This window comes from Antennarius striatus, chromosome 8 (assembly GCF_040054535.1).
Source record: "Antennarius striatus isolate MH-2024 chromosome 8, ASM4005453v1, whole genome shotgun sequence".
Taxonomy (NCBI): Eukaryota; Metazoa; Chordata; class Actinopteri; order Lophiiformes; family Antennariidae; genus Antennarius; species Antennarius striatus.
In genome coordinates, this window is record NC_090783.1 from 16462443 (window position 1) to 16482597 (window position 20155).

At 43.2% G+C, this 20155-nt stretch overlaps 1 protein-coding gene across 1 annotated transcript in view; it reads left to right on the forward strand.

Moving 5' to 3' along the window:
- The window catches only part of xylt1 (xylosyltransferase I), a 62610-nt gene that overhangs the window by 14899 nt on the left and 27556 nt on the right, over positions 1 to 20155 (forward strand). The window contains exon 2 of the mRNA XM_068322585.1: positions 17791 to 18373. Within this exon, the coding sequence (XP_068178686.1) occupies positions 17791 to 18373 (583 nt within the window). The remainder of the gene's footprint in view (positions 1 to 17790; positions 18374 to 20155) is intronic.

The window sequence follows — 20155 nt, forward strand, 5'->3', positions numbered from 1 at the left end:
CACTGCAGTGTGGCAAAGATATTGCCGACTTTCTCAGCTTATCTTTCTCAGAAGGTCATGGATTATCAATCTTCGGGCCATGTAGTTCTGACTTCTTCTTATGGATCAGCATCAAGTCAACAAACCAGAGAGGCAGTTTGAACTGTGCTCATTTGCGGTAGGAAAGTCTGATGATCGGTCTGGTGGTCGGACTGCGCAGGAGCAGGATGATGTTGGCATTACTCCGGAGGACGGGTGAGGAGAGCCACTCTACTCTGGTAGGATAGGAATGAGGGGAGGAGACAGGCTCAAGGAAGTAATGATGTTTTTGGGACATGTTGGCAATAGCACATGTGCCTTTTAAGTGTGAGTTTCTGTTCCTGCTGCTACACTAGACAATATCATGTATGAATTTCCCCTCGTTACATCCTGTTCTCACAACAGGAAAGAGAGAAGTAGACTTAGACAAAACTCGGCCAGGAAGTTCTCTAATTGGACGCCTCTCTCTGTACAGTCATTCATGAAACATGGGGATTCTCTCAGTCTTGTTTTTATTTCTGCATCGCACCTCAGAGAGTAACAGGAGCTGACAAGAACTGGATCAGTGTACCAACTGAATAAATAATTTATTTTCCTGTCATTTCATCTCCATCTCAGTTGTTCATCTGATCGTCTCGCCAAGTATTAGCCACAAAAATGAACCCTTAACATCTGACTATGTCAAGCAATTCTGAATGGAGTTGTTTTTTTTTTTTTTTGTTTTTTGTCAAATTACTATAATGGAGTGGAACAAACATTTTATTTGTTTGTTTTTGGAACCAATCTGACCATCGTTCAGCTTTGAGATAAAAGATTTCTACGACCATATTGTGACTTCATAGAATGATACTGCTGGTGACACCCTTTCTTTGGCTCCTCACAGTTTTGGAGAAGCCTTTTTACATTGTACTTAAATGTTCCACATTTAATACGTTTAGAATTAAGGAGAAATTTCTGTGGTAAAAGTAATTTACCACGTATTCAGTTTTCTCCAAGAGAACTCTAACAAAAAAGTAAATGAAGTGCATTTGTGGCGTTTTCGTGACCTGAATCATCTCTGAATCGACTAATTGTTGTTTCCCTAACCCTAATCTCATTACTGTTAATGGTTTTACATCTTGTCTGATGGAATTTGGCAGTTAGATAAACTTGTCTAACAGCATTTTGTGATCAACTAGCATACCGGTGAGTCTCCAGAGCCAACCAACGTGACTATAAAGAGAAGCGCGATCAGAGAGGTAGCGCTCGGTTGTGCATTGGACTTCAGCAGAGCGTTTAAGTCGCAGTAAATGTCCTGCTGAACCAGTGGAAAACGTGTAAAAGATTTTGCCTTGTCAGACACTTTGTAGAAAAGTAATTTCCTCTTGTTTCTACTGTGGCTGGAGATAAGCCACGACTCCTGGTACACTGAGGAACAATTTAGAGATTAAACACTTTCTTTTATAGCAGAGAACAAACACACTCACACAGCACACACACCCTCATACCCATAAGTATGCTGCAAGAACGTAATGTAACATCTAAAGAACAAATTAAGACGAGGTCATAAACTACGCATTAACATGCATGTTCACATTTTGATTCTGTATCTGCCGGCCTCCAAAGCAGCGTGAACAAATTTATCAGCTAAACAACCACAGAACCTTCTTTATCTAGAACTGTACATTCATTCTTGAATTCCATGATTGAATGATGTTATTTACCTCAGTATTTATTTTAGGAGGAAAATGCCATCCATCATTAATACGATAACCCTCTGAGCAAAACTGACAACCTTGATAAAGAAAGAGAGAGAATGAGGGATGGAGGAGGCAAATGACAAACATAATGAAATTTTAAAAAAAGTTTTGTGGAATAAGGCTGTGTGGGAGGAGATTTGGAGTGACCTAATTAAAATGTTGGAATCCTAAAAGGAATAAATTAAGAAAACGTCAGTTAGGCTGAGCTGGAGGAGGGGAGATTGAAGGGCGCTAGCTCAAATTCTTATTACTGCTCATCTTCTTTTCCACTGTTAGTGCTACATAGGACATTGGTCTTCAACAACAATGGAGTGAGTCATTAACCATCTTACCGCAAGAGAAAATGACGTGGCTGGAAAAGAAAATGAATGGTGTTGTGAGAAGGGAGCGTTTTGAGCTGTTGGTGCCATGAAAAAGCAAAGCAAGGTTCTGTTCTGCTTCAAGAAAATGGACGCTACAGCGCTCCATCAAAATATCAACAGGGGTGATCACCAAAAGCCTCCTCACCTTCTTCTACCCGGCAGTCCCAGGTGCATTCCCAGTGTGGGGGTGCTCTGAATGGTTTTCTGGTCCTGGGATGGGCAGGGGGGCATCAGGTGGACCTGTCCGACTAGGTGTAGCATGCATCTGAGCAGGAGAGGGTAACAGCGACAAGTCAGTCGTCACCTCAGAGGAGGAAGGGATGGGACAAATGAGAGGGAGCGCTGAACAGGAGAAGGGGGGAATAAAAGGACAGCTGGGAGCGAGATTGTGTGTTAGTTAAGGATGACTAAGTGACAAGTTGACAAAAGGCAGATAAAAGGACTCAGTGGAAGAAAGATGAAAAAGGAAAGAATCTGTGAGCGTCTGATGCCTGCTTGCTTAGGTAAAGTACAAGATCTTTGATTCCACTTCCCTTTGAAGTGATCCATGGAAATAACACCATGTGACATGCATGAATGTATTTCAGCAGTGGATGAAAAAAAAAAAGATCCATCCTCTCTGACATGCTCAGGCATGGCATTTTCCACATGCATTGAGCTTTGTCCATATTTTTGTTTGACATAGAAGATCCAAGCTGCGTTTTGGAACGCCACTGCTAGTTGGCAGATGGATACATCATCACCTGAAACAAGATCTCGTTCTTTACCAAATGTTGGCGGGTGGATATAACTGGCTGAGGGAGTTAGTGGAGTAAAGACATAGCTAGTGTCTTCTCGTGACTTTTGCATTTTTTTTTTTCATACTTTATCATTGTTTACATGACTTATCTATAATTAATTATACACAAGTAAACACTGCATGGCTGTTGGTTGGTAAAATTATGCCTCAACTTTTTTATAAGGCTGGAAGGGATTAAAATTTGTATGCTAGGTTGGACAGTAAGGAGGGAGAGACTGATCTATACAGGTTAGCAAGACAGAGACATGCAGGACGTGCAGCAGGTTAGGGTGATTAAGGATAGAGATGGAAGTCTATTGACAGGTGCCAGTAGTGTGGTGGGAAGATGGAAAGAGTACTTTGAAGAGTTGATGAACGTAGAAAATGAGAGAGAACAAAGACTAGAAGAGGTGGATGTTGTGAACCAGGTAGCAAAGTAGCAAGTAGCAAAGATTAGGATGAAGTGAGGAGGGCATTGAAGAGGATGAAGAGTGGAAAGGCAGTTGGTCCTGATGATATACCTGTGGAGGTTTGGAAGTGTCTAGGAGAGGTGGCAGTAGAGTTTCTGACTGGGTTGTCCAACAGGATCTTAGATAGTGAGAAGATGCTTGAGGAATGGAGGAGAAGTGTGCTGGTGCCCATTTTTAAGAACAAGGGAGACGTGCAGAGTTGTGGCAACTACAGAGGAATAAAGCTGATGAGCCATACAATGAAGTTATGGGAGAGAGTAGTGGAAGCTAGACTAAGGGCAGAAGTGAGCATTTGTGAGCAGCAGTGTGGTTTCATGCCAAAAAAGAGTACTACAGATGCAGTATTTGCTTTGAGGATGTTGATAGAGAAGTACAGAGAAGGCCAGGGGGACCTACATTGTATTTTGGTAGACCTGGAGAAAGCTTATGACAGGGTGCCCAGAGAGGAACTGTGGTATTGTATGAGGAAGTCTGGAGTGGCAGAGAAGTATGTTAGAGCGGTGCAGAACATCTATGAGGACTGTAAGACAGTGGTGAGGTGTGCTGTAGGTGTGACAGAGGAGTTCAAGGTGGAGGTGGGACTGCATCAGGGATCAGCTCTGAGCCCCTTCTTGTTCGCTATGGTGATGGACAGGCTGACAGATGAGGTTAGACAGAAATCTCCATGGACTATGATGTTTGCAGATGACATTGTGATCTGCAGTGAGAGCAGGGAACAGGTGGAGGAGAAGCTAGAGAGGTGGAGGTTTGTCCTGGAAAGGAGAGGAATGAAGGTTAGTCGCAGTAAGACAGAGTACATGTGTGTGAATGAGAGGGACCCAAATGGAAGAGTGAGGTTACAGGGAGAAGAGATCAAGAAGGTGGAGGATTTTAAGTACTTAGAGTCAATAGTCCAGTGCAATGGAGAGTGTGGAAAAGAGGTGAAGAAGCGTGTACAGGCAGGATGGAACGGGTGGAGAAAAGTGTCAGGTGTGATGTGTGATAGAAGAGTTTCAGCTAAAATGAAAGAAAAGGTGTATGTAACAGTGATGGGATCAGAGATGTTGTTTGGTCTGGAGACAGTGTCACTGAGGAAAAGACAGGAGACAGAGCTGGAGGTAGCAGAGATGAAGATTATGAGGTTCTCTCTGGGAGTGACCAGGAAGGATAGGATCAGGAATGAGTACATCAGAGGGACAGCACATGTTAGAGGTTTTGGAGATAAAGTCAGAGAGGCCAGACTGAGATGGTTTGGACATGTCCAGAGGAGAGATAGGGAATATATTGGTAGAAGGATGCTGAGTTTTGAACTGCCAGGCAGGAGGCCTAGAGGAAGACCAAAGAGGAGGTTTATGGATGTAATGAAAAAGGACATGAAAGTAATTGGTGTGAGAGAAGAGGATGCAGAAGACAGGGTTAGATGGAGGCAATGGATCCGCTGTGGCGACCCCTGAAGGGAAAAGCCGAAAGGAAAAGAAGAAGGGATTAAAATGATTTTACTTACTTTAAATGGGAAATATTTGTTTGAGTTACGAGTTGTTTGACTTACAAGCTCAGTCACCAAACGAATTAAACTCAAGATACTACTGTATAATGTTTGTCCAAGTCTCAGTACACATACTGTATATCCTAGATATAAACTGGATCAGTGCAACAAAGAATGATCCGAAATGGAAGACCTTCACCCCTCAACGCTGGCCTTACACACTCCAGTATCCTGATCCTCGTTGTGCCATTCGTGAGGGCGTCCATTTGAGTAATCCACTGCACGACAACAGCAGGTCATTTATTTCAATCAAACAAAAGACAGCTGAAATATCTTTTTCTGTCCCTCACTTCCTTGTTAATGCATGAGCGCTTTCAGTGAGACATTACATCATTTCCATCGTCACTCGTCTTTCCAATCTTAAATCTCTTAAATGGTGAGAATGGCAAACTGTATACCTGACAGACTTCTGTGTGTTAGCATTGTCATTGTTAGTGTATCAGTATTCATTTATAATATCATTTAGTAAAAAGGTTAGGTGAACGTGCGATCAAGACAGGAACAGGTGTCAGGAATACAGCCAGGCGTTGTCGTGCAAAAGCACAGATAAATGGAAGTACGCTGTGTTGATTTTACTTTACTGTAAATATAACTCTACTGCCATCATTTTAGCTGAAACTGTTGCTTCAGTTGGAAAAAATAAAAATGCCACAACTATCGGTTTATCAGACTTTCCATTGGTTAAATAAAACCTACAGCTCTCTTTCCCTTTTTCCACAGATCCCTTTCTTTTTCTCAGTACTGTACTTTATTTTATCATTTCCCCCTCATTTGTGAGATGCCCTGGATCTTTTTCTCCTCTCTTGTATGTCTGTATCTCATTTGTCTATTTTCCCTTTGTGTTTTGCTTCCACTTACTTTCACACAGTAGCTCTGACGCCTCAGCACTTCTCACACTGTGTGAGTCTACTGTGCCCTGTGTGTGTGTGTTTGTGTGTGTGCGTGCGTGTGTGTGTGTGTCTGTGTGTGTCTGTGTGTGTCTGTGTGTGTGTGTGTGTGTGTGTGTGTGTGTGTGTGTGTGTGTGTGTGTGTGTGTGTTTCTTTTTCTAGTGACATTTCCGTGCCAGGTGTGACAAATGGCAGGCAGAGAGGAAACATTTATTCCCTGTGGTGAGCTTAATTAGCCTATCAGCTAAGCCTTGGCACAAGCTTGTTTTGAAAACCCCCCCCACACACACACACACACACATACACACACACATTCACACACACACACACACACACACACACAAGACACTTGCATTCACACATATTGATACTCAAGTAAGAAGACACCAACAAGTGCATGCAGAGACACACACACACATGCAGACAAATCACGTCAGTGCATGAAGTGCATAGATAATTGGACTACAATTAAACGATGTCTAAATCACAGCTCCAATTTTTATCTTTCTTCTCCGGCTTCAGATCTAGAGGGACTCAACTGTCGCCAACCTTATCTTTTCTCTATTAAAAGGTTGCGTTACTCACAAATTACAGCTCTCCTCCAACGGTTTGCATATGGTGGGTGTGCAGAGGCCATATAAGGCCGACAGGCACGACTGGAGGAGAGACAGTGATGAAATCACTTGTGTGGGATTTTGTGTATAATAGTCAGTGCAGTTTAACATCACATATTCAAGTGTGTGTTTATCTGCTGCTGCAGTTGTGTATGTGCAGAAACATCTGCCTACTTTTGTGTTTGTTCCGCCGCCATGCCAAACCCAACATCTAGGTTTTAAGGATGAGGAAGAAGGAGGAAGAGGAGGAAAGAGAAGGAGTCCTGCTGTCCAGTATTCCCGCAGCCAAGCGCCGCTAATTACACATACACAAGTACCAACACACATAAATGTGCTTTCAGCAGACAGGCTGGTGCTTGAGTGCCTTTCTTTGTCTGTTCTCTCCTCAATCTGTGGGCAAATTACTGACATTATTGGCTGCAAAAGAGACTCAAAGTCTACCTCTGTGTTTCTCTCTTTTCACACTGAGCTCTGGCATGTCCCCATGCAGCCCCACTGTGCAGAAGGAAATGAAAGCCAGAAATGTTCCTGATATGTCCGTCAGCTAAGCACTGGGTTTCTGGGCTTTGATGCCAGCCAGGTGGTGGAGAGGATATTATGGTACCCTTAACGGGTAGAAAAGGGCGATCATTGTAATTTGAGCGGATGGTGTTGGGACTTGCTTTGGGTGGGGTCCGGTCAGGCAGCCCTGCTGGCAACAAATGGCTTTTGATGTGTTGGTTAAATAGTTAGGTCGTACCTTTGAGAGACTCCCTGCTGTTCCGAAGGGGGCTTAGTGATTGAAATTCAATAATGAGGGGAGATACATGGTGTTTGTCAGAGTAGCAATGTTTAAAGGCATTGTAATGTTTTTTTTAGTGTTGGGGGGATTTATTAAGTGACAAGCCAAGTCACAATGTGTCATGTCTGTCGTGATCTCTTCAACTGAAAGGGTAGATGTGATCCCCTGGGAGGTGAAGTGAATTTGCCCAGTCAGGGTTTGGATTTTGGGAAAGACCACTGTTTGGCTTCACTTCCAGGATAATATGAGTCATGATGGACAGATCGGAGAGGAGAGAAAGAAGCAGCTCTGATGTTACTCTGCTTCTCAGTCGTAAGTTAACTCCATGAAACCTTATGATGTCATTGATACTCGTCATTTTTTTATCTGTACTGTCATAAGATCCAAAAAAGATCTGTTCTATCAATACCTGGAGAAGCACAAACCTGACTCTTCTTTCTTCTTCCTTTCGACCCTTGTCGGGATCATTTGCAAATGAAGGTCAATTTCAATTATCTGAACAGGGTTGTAAAAATAACTGGTGCTGGAATTAGTGCTGGAGTCAAGGAGGGAAATCTCATCCCAAACAGGATTAAAATGACTCATTAGCTCCTTTATAAACACAGTTACTGCACAAAAAAATGGAACTCAGCCAAAAAGACAACTTAGACTTAAGACTTTTGTTTTCACCTTGTAAATAAAACTTTTTTTGGAGGGGGGATACGTTGAGTTTGAAGACCTTAATCTCATTTTGCCTCAGGATCCAGGCCTTCGATCGTTTACATGTTTTAATGAGAGCACAAAAGTGTGTCAGCTGTGTGTCCACTCCTTGTTTCTGTCTTAGCTTCTCAACTCCCCCACCCTGACTTTCACCTCCTCCTCCCGTGATCCTCTGATCTTTATCACCCCCTCATTCCATCAGATGCCTCCACAGACGTTTGTGACTCCAGAAAGTTAACATTCCTCTGAGACTGTGGATTATTGCAGAGGTTTGTCTGCTTTGCATTTGCGATGGACAAGCGTAGCTGCTAGCGTTTCATGCTGTTTAGTCCATCCCAGCTGTTGGAGAAAAGACATCAGTTGCTTTATTTTGTTGTTTAAATGCAAATCTGACCACATGATGTGACTTTTAAATCATTTGGTTGCATCGTTTGAAAAATATGATTTGAAAAACAAATTCTGGTCACTATCGGAATATTTTTGCAAATGTAAATGAAAAAATAGACAAGTCACACTTTTTATAAAGGTCATTTTTAATGCCTGTAGTGGTTTCACTTTGCATGTTAAAGAGTGCTGTCTGTGCATCATCAGACCGAAACTTGAAGCCATATGCTCTATAAATGTCTTCATATGGTAGACATGCTCAAGCTAAAACCACAAGTTTTATTGTAGTCTTTAATTATAAATCTAAACCTGATAAATACAAAAGATCTGTGGATGGTTGTGACGGGTTTGGAATGGATAATCTTGTCCTCGTTCATTCGTCATTATCTTGTTCTGTTCCTAGAGAATCAACAGTGAAGTTTGGTAGGAAGCTGAGCCATGGGTCTTGGAACAGGTGACCAGTTAGGATGATATGTTGAAGCATCTGATCGGATTTCGCTGCAGTACTGATGTAAAACATCTGTCATGTTCGCCATGTTCACCGTGAAGGCTGAAAGTGATAGCATGCTAACACATTTAAGACTTTGCCCCAGGGGCACATTTGAGTGAAGCATATTTCTCTTCAGCACTACTTGAGGAGGATGGATTTTAATTTTTGCAAACACACATTTGTGCTTGGTTCTGTCTGCTAACATGCTAATGTAAGGCAGATGGACATTTCACTGCTTTTAGCATCCTAAAATCAACATGTTCTATCCTCTGGGGATCAAGAATGTTTGGCCTGATGTGGAACCAACACAGGACTGAAATTGCCATTCACAAAGCTGGGACGCCAGCACCGCTAAATGTGTTTAAAGACGTCTATAATTAAAATAACAATTCTTGAGTTTATTAATGTCATGATTAACCTCTGTGCACTTTCCCTTTGTTTATTCATCTGTCACCCCCTCGACTGGAAAACTATATCGGGAATAGAATGAATAGGAAATACCAAAATAACCACTTATGGAAAAGAACGCGTTTCAGTCAGGTTGATAATAAAGGGGTTTTTGTTTCACTTCTCCATATTATTAATGTTACGCAACAATATGCTTCTGGAGGCTCGTCCTGCCAGCACTGTTTGTGTGGAAGTGAGACCAAAGTTCTCACCGCTGTGGTATATTTACACGTCATTAGCACGCCACACAAAGACACAAAGCACAAGTGAATCACACACACACACACACACACACACACACACACACACACACACACACACACACACACACACACACACACACACACACACACACACACACACACACACACACACACACACACACACACACACACTCACAGAATGTTTTTATTGCCCTTCTACCAGAGTGATAGAGCATGTGTATGCATTAACCCAAATAATGCGTAAATCCACACTTTTTAGTCAACAGACAGAGGTAGACTTAGGCCCCGTCCACACGATGACGGATTTTTTAAAAAAACGGAACTTTTCAAAAACGCATCGAAAACGATTCGCGTCCACACGAGAATGTTTTTTTAGAAATCTCCGTCCACACGTAAACGCATCAGTGCGTTTTCAAAGACGGCTATAAGCATGCCAAACCATGTGGTGGCAGTATCGAGTCAAATGTTATCCAATAGGAATCCTCCGTGTTTTGTTGTCACAACACACGGGCCCATAAATATGACGTCACAGCGGTTTTTCGTCGCCGGCAAGACGTCAGCGTTTTTAAAAACTCGCGATACGCCATCCACACGACAACGCAGACCCAGCGTTTTTAAAAAGTTGCGTTTTCGTTCCGGATATCTGCGTTGTCGTGTGGACGGAAGGCTTAAACGCAACAGAAAAGTTGCGTTTTCAAAAAATCCGTCACCGTGTGGACGGGGCCTCAGTGTGGCCTCTTGCTTGGGGTGTGTGTGGGGGGGGGGGGGTCACGCTGGGGTCATGCCATGTCACTGCTATGTCACACAAATGCCTGGAATCCCAGTTATGTTCCTTGACACACTCCGCACAGACCTTACATCACGTATTCACACATCGTTCCCACTGGTCCATTCATGTCTAAGAAAGAAAAGGTGCTCTGGGGTGGGATTGGGGGGGTGTTCTCCTATATGCTCCGCTGAACTACTTTCCTTTATTTCTCAGCCATTATTTGGCCCCCATTGTGTGTAAGGCATCTATAAAATGCATATGTGAACGCCGTTGGTCTGTTCACACACCTCCTCCGCGCCCCCGCAGGATCCCACTATGCCGTCCAACCACGTGGCCTCGATGCACAGAAGGGACCCTCTGTTGCGATGCCATTGAACGGGGGCCCATGATGTCACAGGGAAATCACCTTCATCTCTCAAACACACACACTCACACACTGTGCACAGCCCCTCCCCCGCTCCCTTTTCTTCTCATCTCCGTGGTGAATGGAATTGCATGGCTGTGCAGTTCAATCACTGTCAAGTGCAACGAAAAGAGGTCTCTTGTGCAAAATTTCATGATTCACAATTGATTAAATAGGGGTGTCATTTCATGGCTGAACAGGGAGGTGTGTGGAGGGGGTGTGGGGGTAAGGCTTTTTCATGCCCTTGTGAGATATGGCTCTGAAATTGCCTGATGAGCTCTATTCAAAGGTGGAGATGTAAAGTTCTGGGGTTTATTCACACAGGAAAGTAAGGGGCCGGTATCAGCCAGATGAGGGGGGTGAAGCAACATAGTAGGGGGGGTCGTCAGTATCTTCATGGCTTCTTAAAGGGCTTTCAAGCTGTTGGGAGATATAGGCCTAATATACTGTGTGTAAGCCATATGATTTAAATTGGTGTTGTCATGTGGAAACTCTGGGGGTTCAGCGGTAGGGAGGGAGGAAGAGGAGGACACAGGACAGGAAGTTTCTTTGACAATAAAAAGGACGATTGGGAGTCTATCGTTTCACTGTTCTCTGGGAAGGAAGTTTCAACCTGCAAACTGTAATCAGTGAGGTTTCTTCATTGATATCCTATTATTCTAAAGTCAAGTCTGTGTCCCACGGCCTAGTCATCTCGCCTTTTTAGACCTTTAAAACGTGATGGTTTGCGAGGATGATGTCATGCAAAACAAGAAAAATGAGAAAACTGAATAGCAAACTCAATGTTGTCAACCAGTGGTAAATAAGGGAATGAAGTTATTCTTATTTTTTGGATCAATCACTTCTTCCTCCCCAATTTTCCGGATGAATCATGAAGATTGTGGTTTTTAATGTCGTCTTTCTTGTGTCTCCTCTCTCTAATGTCGGTGATATGTTGTAAATTTAAAGTGTGGGGTATGTCAGTTCAAGCTTGGTGATCGAGATCATGACGTATTTTTTGATAATGCTTTTAGTGGCGAAACACAAACATGGAAGCTCTGGAATGAATAACCGGTCTAACAAGTGCAGAGTGCGTGCAAGCGTTTGCAGAAGTGTGTGTGTGTATAAATATTAGAAAGGACAAGGAATCTCGTAAATGTGTGTGTGTGTGTGTGTGTGTGTGTGTGTGTGTGTGTGTGTGTGTGTGTTGTGTGTGTGTGTGTGTGTGTGTGTGTGTGTGTGTGTGTGTGTGTGTGTGTGTGTGTGTGTGTGTGTGTGTGTATATGCATGTGTTTAGTAATCCATCAGCGTAAGCTGCTGGGATGCTGAGTAAAGACTTTTTTTGGGGGAAAAGGGAAACCAGACCTTGAGAATCCGGCTTCTGTTTCGCCACATGTTCAGGGGATTTGAGCTCTAACATTGTTCCCACTGTGCATTTCCTTGTTGTTTGTTCACACTCATAATAAAACCTTTGAGGTTATTTCAGGTCCCGTCTCAATATTTTAATCCACTTTAGGCAGAAAGTTCCAGAGGAGAGTGATTCTGATATTAAACCATTTACAGTATTTATTTTGCCTCCCTAGCTTTTACTTGGGTTGTTTTCCACAGCAGTGAGCAGATTCTGGATGCAATTATGAACATTATGATTATGAAGTGACCTATTTACCTGTCCATTACTCACCTGAGTTTTAAGTGCGTAGTAAGTTCAATGGTCATGAATGTGAGCAGAGAACGCTTGTGGTTTGATTGTGGTGAAAAGGAACAGAAGATTGTTTTTTCAGTGCAGGAAGAATGTAATTAAGCGTAGTGGCTCTGTCGAACATACAGCCAGGTGTTGCTGAAACAACTGCAGGTTATTTCCCCGGCTGCACTGAGAAAAATGAGTTCTCCATCTGATCTTTTGTATTATCCTTAACCAGAATGATATTAGCTTTATTCACACATATTGCATCACCATCTAATACTTTACCATTTCAATTTCATCTTACAACAAATCTAATTAAACCTTTAGTTTTCATGACATTTGGGAAGAGTTAAATATTCATGGCAGACAGACGTACATTCGAATGAAATGAAAAAAACCCCACAACTTTTACTTGTCCATGTATTTTTTTTAAAAACCCACATATAATCAAGAACAACTTAATTCAAAATGACCTGTACCTGTATTTTATTTCACTGTGAGTTGTTTTTGTGTCGTGTTATTGTTTCTGGTACGTGGTATTTAGAGTAGAAATGACATTTAAATGACCTGAAACGGCGATTATAAATTGAAATTTCATAAATATCGACTTACAAACAATTCAACTAATGAACAACCAGTTGAAACCAATTGTGTTCATATATTGAGGACTAACACCAATATTTAATAACTGAGTGCATGTATTTTATGTTACTTTGTGTGGAATTTTTTAATAATGTTTCTGTATTTAAGGGTCATTTTTTTAGGGAAGGGGAAACTTCATGTCTGTGTGTTGAAGGTTATTTTTTTTACTCCTTGCCCAGCTGAAACTCCTGGGTTCAAATATAGCTGGGAAAGTCATACAGTTGCGAAAACAAGATATCCATCTGAAAGAAGGGGAAGCCCAACAGCAGGTTGTTAGTTCACATCTGATCTCTGCTACTAGTGAACACATCCTAACCCCGAGAGAGTGATCTCTTGAAAATCTTTAATTGATGTCAACTTATTGTTTTCAGTATGGACTGATTGCACTTTTTTGTCTGTTTAAAATGATTCTTGAGAGTTTGCATGCACTCCAAGTGTCTGCCAGGTTCTCTTGCTTCCTCTAACCTCCATGAATTGGTCATTTCCAAATTGTTCGTAGGTGTGAGTGCGTGTGTGAGTGGTTGTTCGTCTTTCATGTGGATCGGTGCGACACGCTGCGACATGTCCGGTACGTCACCCCGCCTCTCGCCTGTAAGCTGGGATAGGCTTCAGCAGCAAGAGGAAGAAGTGGCTCAGAAAATGAATGACAAAATGATTCTTTGATTTGGTTTGGAATGCAACCCAACTCTTCATTCCATTCGCAAAACTTAAAGCTGTTAAGTAGGTTTCACAGGTTCACTCTCTTCCTCTTATTTGAAACACATTTAGACACACACACACTCTGTCTCTCTCTCTCTCTCTCTCTCTCCCTCTCTCTCTCTCTCTCTCTTTGCCTCCCTCCCTTTCACTGCCTCAGGGCTTGTTGCAGGGTATGCAACAAGAGGCTTCTGTGCATATTCATCCAGAGTGGCCACTAATTGTGCCATTGTGCGCGCGCACATACACACACACACACACACACATAACACACACACACACACACACACACTACATCTAACCATCATTCCTCTGGCTTTAGGTGTTAGTAGAGAAAAGGATTGAAAGTTTTGAATAATGGAAGAAGAAGAGGAAAGTATTCATAAGTTAAAGAAACAGGAATTATCTGGCATCTTTTTTCTATTTATATGAATTTGGGCCGGTTTCCAACTTGATTGCTCTTTGTCCGTGGTGATGCTCAGGTAACAGAACCCTACACACCTTTGTAGGTTCAACTTGATAGAGCAGCTTCGGTCAAAACTTCCCCAAACTTGGCAGCTGTAATGTCAAGTCATTCTTATGAGACGTCACAAAGCATTGTGGTCGTCCTGGACGTGACCCGGCTCATTTCTCCTTGAGGTGTCCTGTTGTGCTGGAACAGCTGTGAAGTGAAGCCCGTCAGTGTATCATTCTCTCCTGTCATGCCAGATGCCGCATCTCGCTCAGACTATGGAAGGCATTCGGTCCAGGTAATTAATCTGAGCTCGTTTGCCACATGGCAGCGGGTCGGATCAGGAGCAACCGAGGCGACTCCACAGCTAACGCAGAGGCAGCGCTGCAATTTAACGACACATTTATATATTTATGGTGGTCTGTTAGTCTGCATGGCGTGACAGACTAAGCACTGCTGGCACACGCAGTAGCTTATCTCAGCTCAGCCCCGCAGGAATGATGTCTTTTAAAGGGAGCAGGGCAGGGTGGGTGGGGGTAAAACAGATATGTTTCTGCCACCTTGTTTTCCCTCACATCTACCACGGGACTGCTGCAGTCAAAATGATGATGGCATAAGAGAAGCGGGGCGAGGACGGAGCAGATGAACCGCTTTGCTTTCCGAGAGCGAGGGATGATGCATGGGCCAGCGGTGGAGGTGGAGGAGTTGGACAGGTGCAGAGGGAGAGAATGGTGGGGTGGGTTGTTGTTTTTTTTCTCCACTAGGACTTTTGGAGGGAAAAAAGAGAGAAAAATGTTTCCCCTTGCAGCCAAGGAAGTGGGGGAAGTGGAAAGAGCCAACTCTGTGTTGAGAAACGGGCTAAAACATTCCCTGAGGGCAATGCTGAAACTCCCAACACCGCAGGCCTTTCTCTAAATGTACCTATCGGTGATGGATGTTATTAACGTTTACCCTCTGTGCTTTTTCCCCCCGCTTTTTTAAGGGGATCTCAGACAGGGCCATTTGTATGTGTGCGAGTGTGTGCAACTCGTCCAAACTGACGCCAGGCAATCGTGGCTGGGCCTCCACCCAGGGAGCAGAAAACATTCCCCCTGAAACAATCGATAGTTATCCCCAGCTCCCAGATCCATCTGTAGGCCAGCGTCGCTCCTATCTCCAGTGGCCGCCACCGCTATTAATGTGTGCCCCCGCCTGCCCTGTGATTAAAGAGTAGTACCAGCTACCGGAGCGCTCACAGGAGAGGGAAGAAGAAGGAAATATTCCTTATCCAGAGGAATCTTGTCAGTGCTGTTCATTTCCTTGTCAGGGCCACGCGGGGCTGACCTCATCTGACTCTTACCTGTGTCGCTTCGTTAGCCACGCATCAACATCTTCCTGGAACGTTTCGCTTCTTGACAGCTGGAATGTATTCGCATAAGTAGATTAAAAAAATTTCCTGCTAAAATTATGAGTCAATTAATCAGCAGTGTGATGTAATGACTTCGGAACGTTTCTGCTAATAGAGTCATTTTCAAAGAGTTATTTAATGCCAAATTCATGATTTATGTCTTAAAAGATGATTTGAATATCTTACGGTTTCAGATCACTTGGGTTATTGTTTTTTCACTTTTCCTCTCCTTCAAAACTTGCACTAAAGGTTTCCTTTTCTGTCCACATTTCAATCTGCTGCTCAGATTAATTGCCACTAGTGAACATTCTGTGCGATCAATCAATCAGCCTCGCCTGCTGAGCCGAACCAGACAGACTCTGATGTATGTTGTCTCCTTATCATAGATATTTAACAATCCCTTCATTATTAGTTGCGTGGCCTTTGCTGTGTGATATAAATCTAATATTTCTTTGACAGTTCTGGAAATGTGATTACTTGTATTCTTAGAGTTGAATTAAATTAATACCACTCTCCTGCCTGTGGTTAATGTGCTGTAAAGCTGATTCTGGTATTTCCCAGTATAACTTGATTCCTCATCTTCTCATGTACGCTATAGTGCAAGCGTTTCACCTCTTTGTGGCAAACACGCTGTTATTTCCTGGGTCCATTTCTTCCTTGAACACAAACACACAAAAGCGAACGTGTTTTTGGAAAACAAAATCCACAAGAGCCGACACGTCTAATTGTGAATGCACACAGGCTGGCTTTACCTCAGCAAACATCCAGTGACTTGCACTGCATGGATTATCTCCCTTAAAGTATTCCCTTTGAATCTCGGAGAGTAGGGATTTCTTTCTAGGTGATCACCGGCCTTAGCAGCTGTTACATGCAGGATTAGCAGGTTCTGCCATTCAGACGACATGGTTTGTTTAAACCGGCAGGGTGAAGAAAAGCACTGAAAAGACAAAAAAAGGGGAGAGATTATGACAGACAGGAGCAGACATGAAGCTCAGAATGATGGGGGGTGTGACACGTGATGGGGAGATGGGGAGCGAGAGCAAAGAGGATGAGAGGTGAAAGAAGCGGAGCAGATGGGTGGAATGGGAATGTGTGAAGAGAAGTGTGAGGGAAGGATAAGGATGAGGAGAAGCGGGAGCTTGAAGACATCCAGTGCTGTTGAGCCTCAGACTTCCTCCTGTTTTGCTATTTGGTTTATTTCTTGTTTCCCTCCTATGAGATCATCGCCCCTCCTGCCTCCTGGGGTGTGACCACGTGTCATCCCGCCACCTTTTGTAACCCAGCAAGAACAAGGTGTTTGTAGAAAGGGGAGACTGACAGTTTGCCTCGCTTTAGGGCTGCAAAGACATATCCCCCGGCCAATAATGGCATCTCGCTTTGGATCCCTCGTGTGTCTCACCTCTCCTGCTTCCATTTTGTCTTACATACCTCATATTGCGCTGAGCTTTACCCCCCTCCGTCTTTCTCCCCTCTTTTCTTTCTTGTAAATGGAGAAGCACAGCAAGGATGCTCACTGTTATGAGCTCTACTGTTCCTTTCCTTTTTGTCTTTCTGTTCCCTCTCACTCTTTGTCCTCCGCCTCCTGTCTGGTGTGTCTGGCAAGGTGTGCAACAGCGATGTGGCAGCAAGTCAGCTTTCTTCGCTTCCCGTTTGATGCATGGCAGCACATTTCTCTTGAACGGGCCGGCGCTTCTCGGTACGCTAGCAGAACTCGTGTCAGCGCCTCTTTGCCTTGTGCTACCCACTTTCAGTCATTACCGTTTTTCCTCTTACCCCTCTCCCTCTGTGCCCCTCCTTCACTCTCAGCCCATTCTGGTGGAAAGGTAATTGTATATTCAGACATCCACACACACACACACACACTATCTCACATATGCAGACGAACAGCGTCGGCGAGCGCAGCCTTCCGCTCACATGCCACACCGCTGCAATTTTATCGCATTTTCACGTGGCTTGACTGAAAAGGGAATTATACACATGCATGCGCTCTCAGACGCCCACACAATCTCACAGATTCTCAACCCTTTATCCATTCTTGGTAATCTGTTTATGGAGTGCTGGGTCCATTTGAGGGTAAACTTAATTGAAACCGGGGCTAATCTGATGATGGCGCGATGCAGCCGAGCCCTCGGCCCTGCACCGCCCCGGTTAGGTTGCACCCTGCACTCATTACCTTGCTACTACAGTTCAGTGCAGCGCTGCCCACTCTTGTGCCATGTTGATTTTTACTCTGACTTTTGATATGCACCATGCTCACTCAACCCTGATCCTGTTTTTTCTTATTTGTCCCCTCTCTTCCTCTTCACTCCTCAACCAATCCCTTGTCTTCTTCCCCCCTGTTGCCTCTGTCTTCCATCCAGGATGGATATTACTCACACCGACCAAAAGAGAAAAGTCGAGTGGACAGCAACAATGAGAACTCTGTGCCCAAAGACTTAGACATAGACAATAGTAATTTTGGCGCCCGTTCGCAGCCACACCGGCCGTCCGCGGGGGCCAGCAGCAGCAAGAAGCAGCGGGACCATCCGCTGGAGAAGACCTACTCCCAGCAGCAGACATGGCAGGACAACTCCCTGGGTGTGGGCCGTAACTCCAACGAAGTTATGCCCGTCGGCCACCAGCTGCTAACGGTCGGCGGCAACGCCTCCCACCCGGGCGGTCACGGCGTCACGGGAGCATCGCAGCAACACCGTGCCTCACGGGCCCAGCAGGCCCAGACACAGCACAGACATCAGCACCCCCGGAGGAGGCAGCCGACTGCGGCGCCGCCGGAGGTGACCTATGACCAGCCCCCCAAATGTGAGATCAGCGGAAAGGAAGCCATTTCAGCCCTATCCAGAGCCAAGAGCAAAGAGTGTCGGCAGCAGATTGCTGAGGTGTACTGCAGACACAAGGAAGGGCACTTAATGCCTGAGAAGGTCACTCGCTACTGCCCCCTGGAGGGTGAGTAATTAATCGCTGCAATTGACTGATTGATTTTAGTTCAGCCAAGTGGTTATGTCAGTGAAGTTATCACAGCTACTTTGTATTCCGCATAAAATTTTCCTGGCTGGATGCGTCCGTCTATCAAGCTTCTGTTCCTCAGGACGTCTGGTTTTTATGATCCAAATAGTGTGTTATGTGAAATGATGCATTAAAGCTGCAGACGGTAAGAATCAGATGAGAGAAGATTTAGCTTCAGCCCCCCCCCCCACCCCCCAAAGCCCTTGCCCCACAGAGGAGGATGCTGTGCTTGATCAAGTGAGAGGAAGAGGAGGCTGCCCACAGTGAAAAGTGACAGACATTCTGTCAAACACGCCCCCTGGTTCTGATTGGTAGATTAGATTCTGGAGTGCTACACGGGACTGTTGTCGTCAAACTTCTAGCACATGATCTTCCTCGTGTGCTAGAAAATAAATACATTTATATTTATTTATATTTAAACTGTACATGTCAACTACTGTCGTTTTTAAGTCTCTGAAAATGGAAATCTTGAATATTTTACCATGACATTTTATTTCCATTAATTCATGAGCAACAACAATTAGGAAAAAAAAAACACCCCAAGTTACTATCAATTGAAAGTGTAATTTTTAACATCAACTTTTTCCCGCAGGCAAGAAAACACAAATGCAGAAATCTTTGATGCAAAGTTGAAATTAAGACATAAAAAAGCTCAATGTTGTTTAGGATCGTACATTCTTCTGAGGTCTTTCTTTTTTTCCCACCGACACAAACCAAGTGAGGAGCACGATGCAGAAATGAGTTTTTCCAAAATAATATTTTGTACATAAAACTTTCTGCATACAATTGCAAAGTACAAAGTAGTTTTGTTTTTCTTTTGCTTTTTATTGTTTCCATTTCAATACTGAAAATTTTTGTTTAGAATTTTTTATTCGGGTGCACAATTAACAAGAATCTGACACATTTGAATCTGTGAATCTCAAATGTGTCAGAATCTGACACATTTGAGCCTTGAGGAGCTCTAAATCCTCAACACACCCACAATTATTTCTGTATATATAAATATACATATATATAATGAATTTTATTCATATATACTGTATATATACTGTGTGTGTATGTGTATATATATATATATATATATATATATATGCATACATATATATGTATGTGTGTGTATATATATATATTTTTATTATATATATATATATATAATTGTTATAATTATAATAATTATAAATGAAATCATATTGAATAAATTGTAATTGTAATTATAATATATTTTAAATTTTAGTGATTCACACCCACACGAATACTTCACTCCATGAACCTGTATGGTATTATTTCAGGCACCTGAAGCCTATTTACTATTAAATAGATTGTTAATATTTATAAACTTGTGCACCTCCTTTGATTATCCAAGAATGAACTATGATCTGTGCGTAACTGCTGGCCAATGATCTGTACCTCACTGTATTCACTGATTAATCTTTAGTTTATCTAAATATCAGAAAATCTTATGTGCAAAACAAAAAAAAATGATTTTGCTCAGTGGATGAAGGACACAGCGTTAGAGGCTGTGTTAATGCTAAGGCTAAATACAGACTGAATGCATTCCCAGACCTCCAAGATAAGTGAAGAACAGAAAATCTCCCAAATTCACCATTCATATGAATGCGGCGTAAATAGACGAGCGTGGAGCCGCCATTACCGCGCTGCTCACTTCAAAACAAGATTAAAAATTACGACATCTGTTTGCTAATTAGGATTTTAAGTCGAACT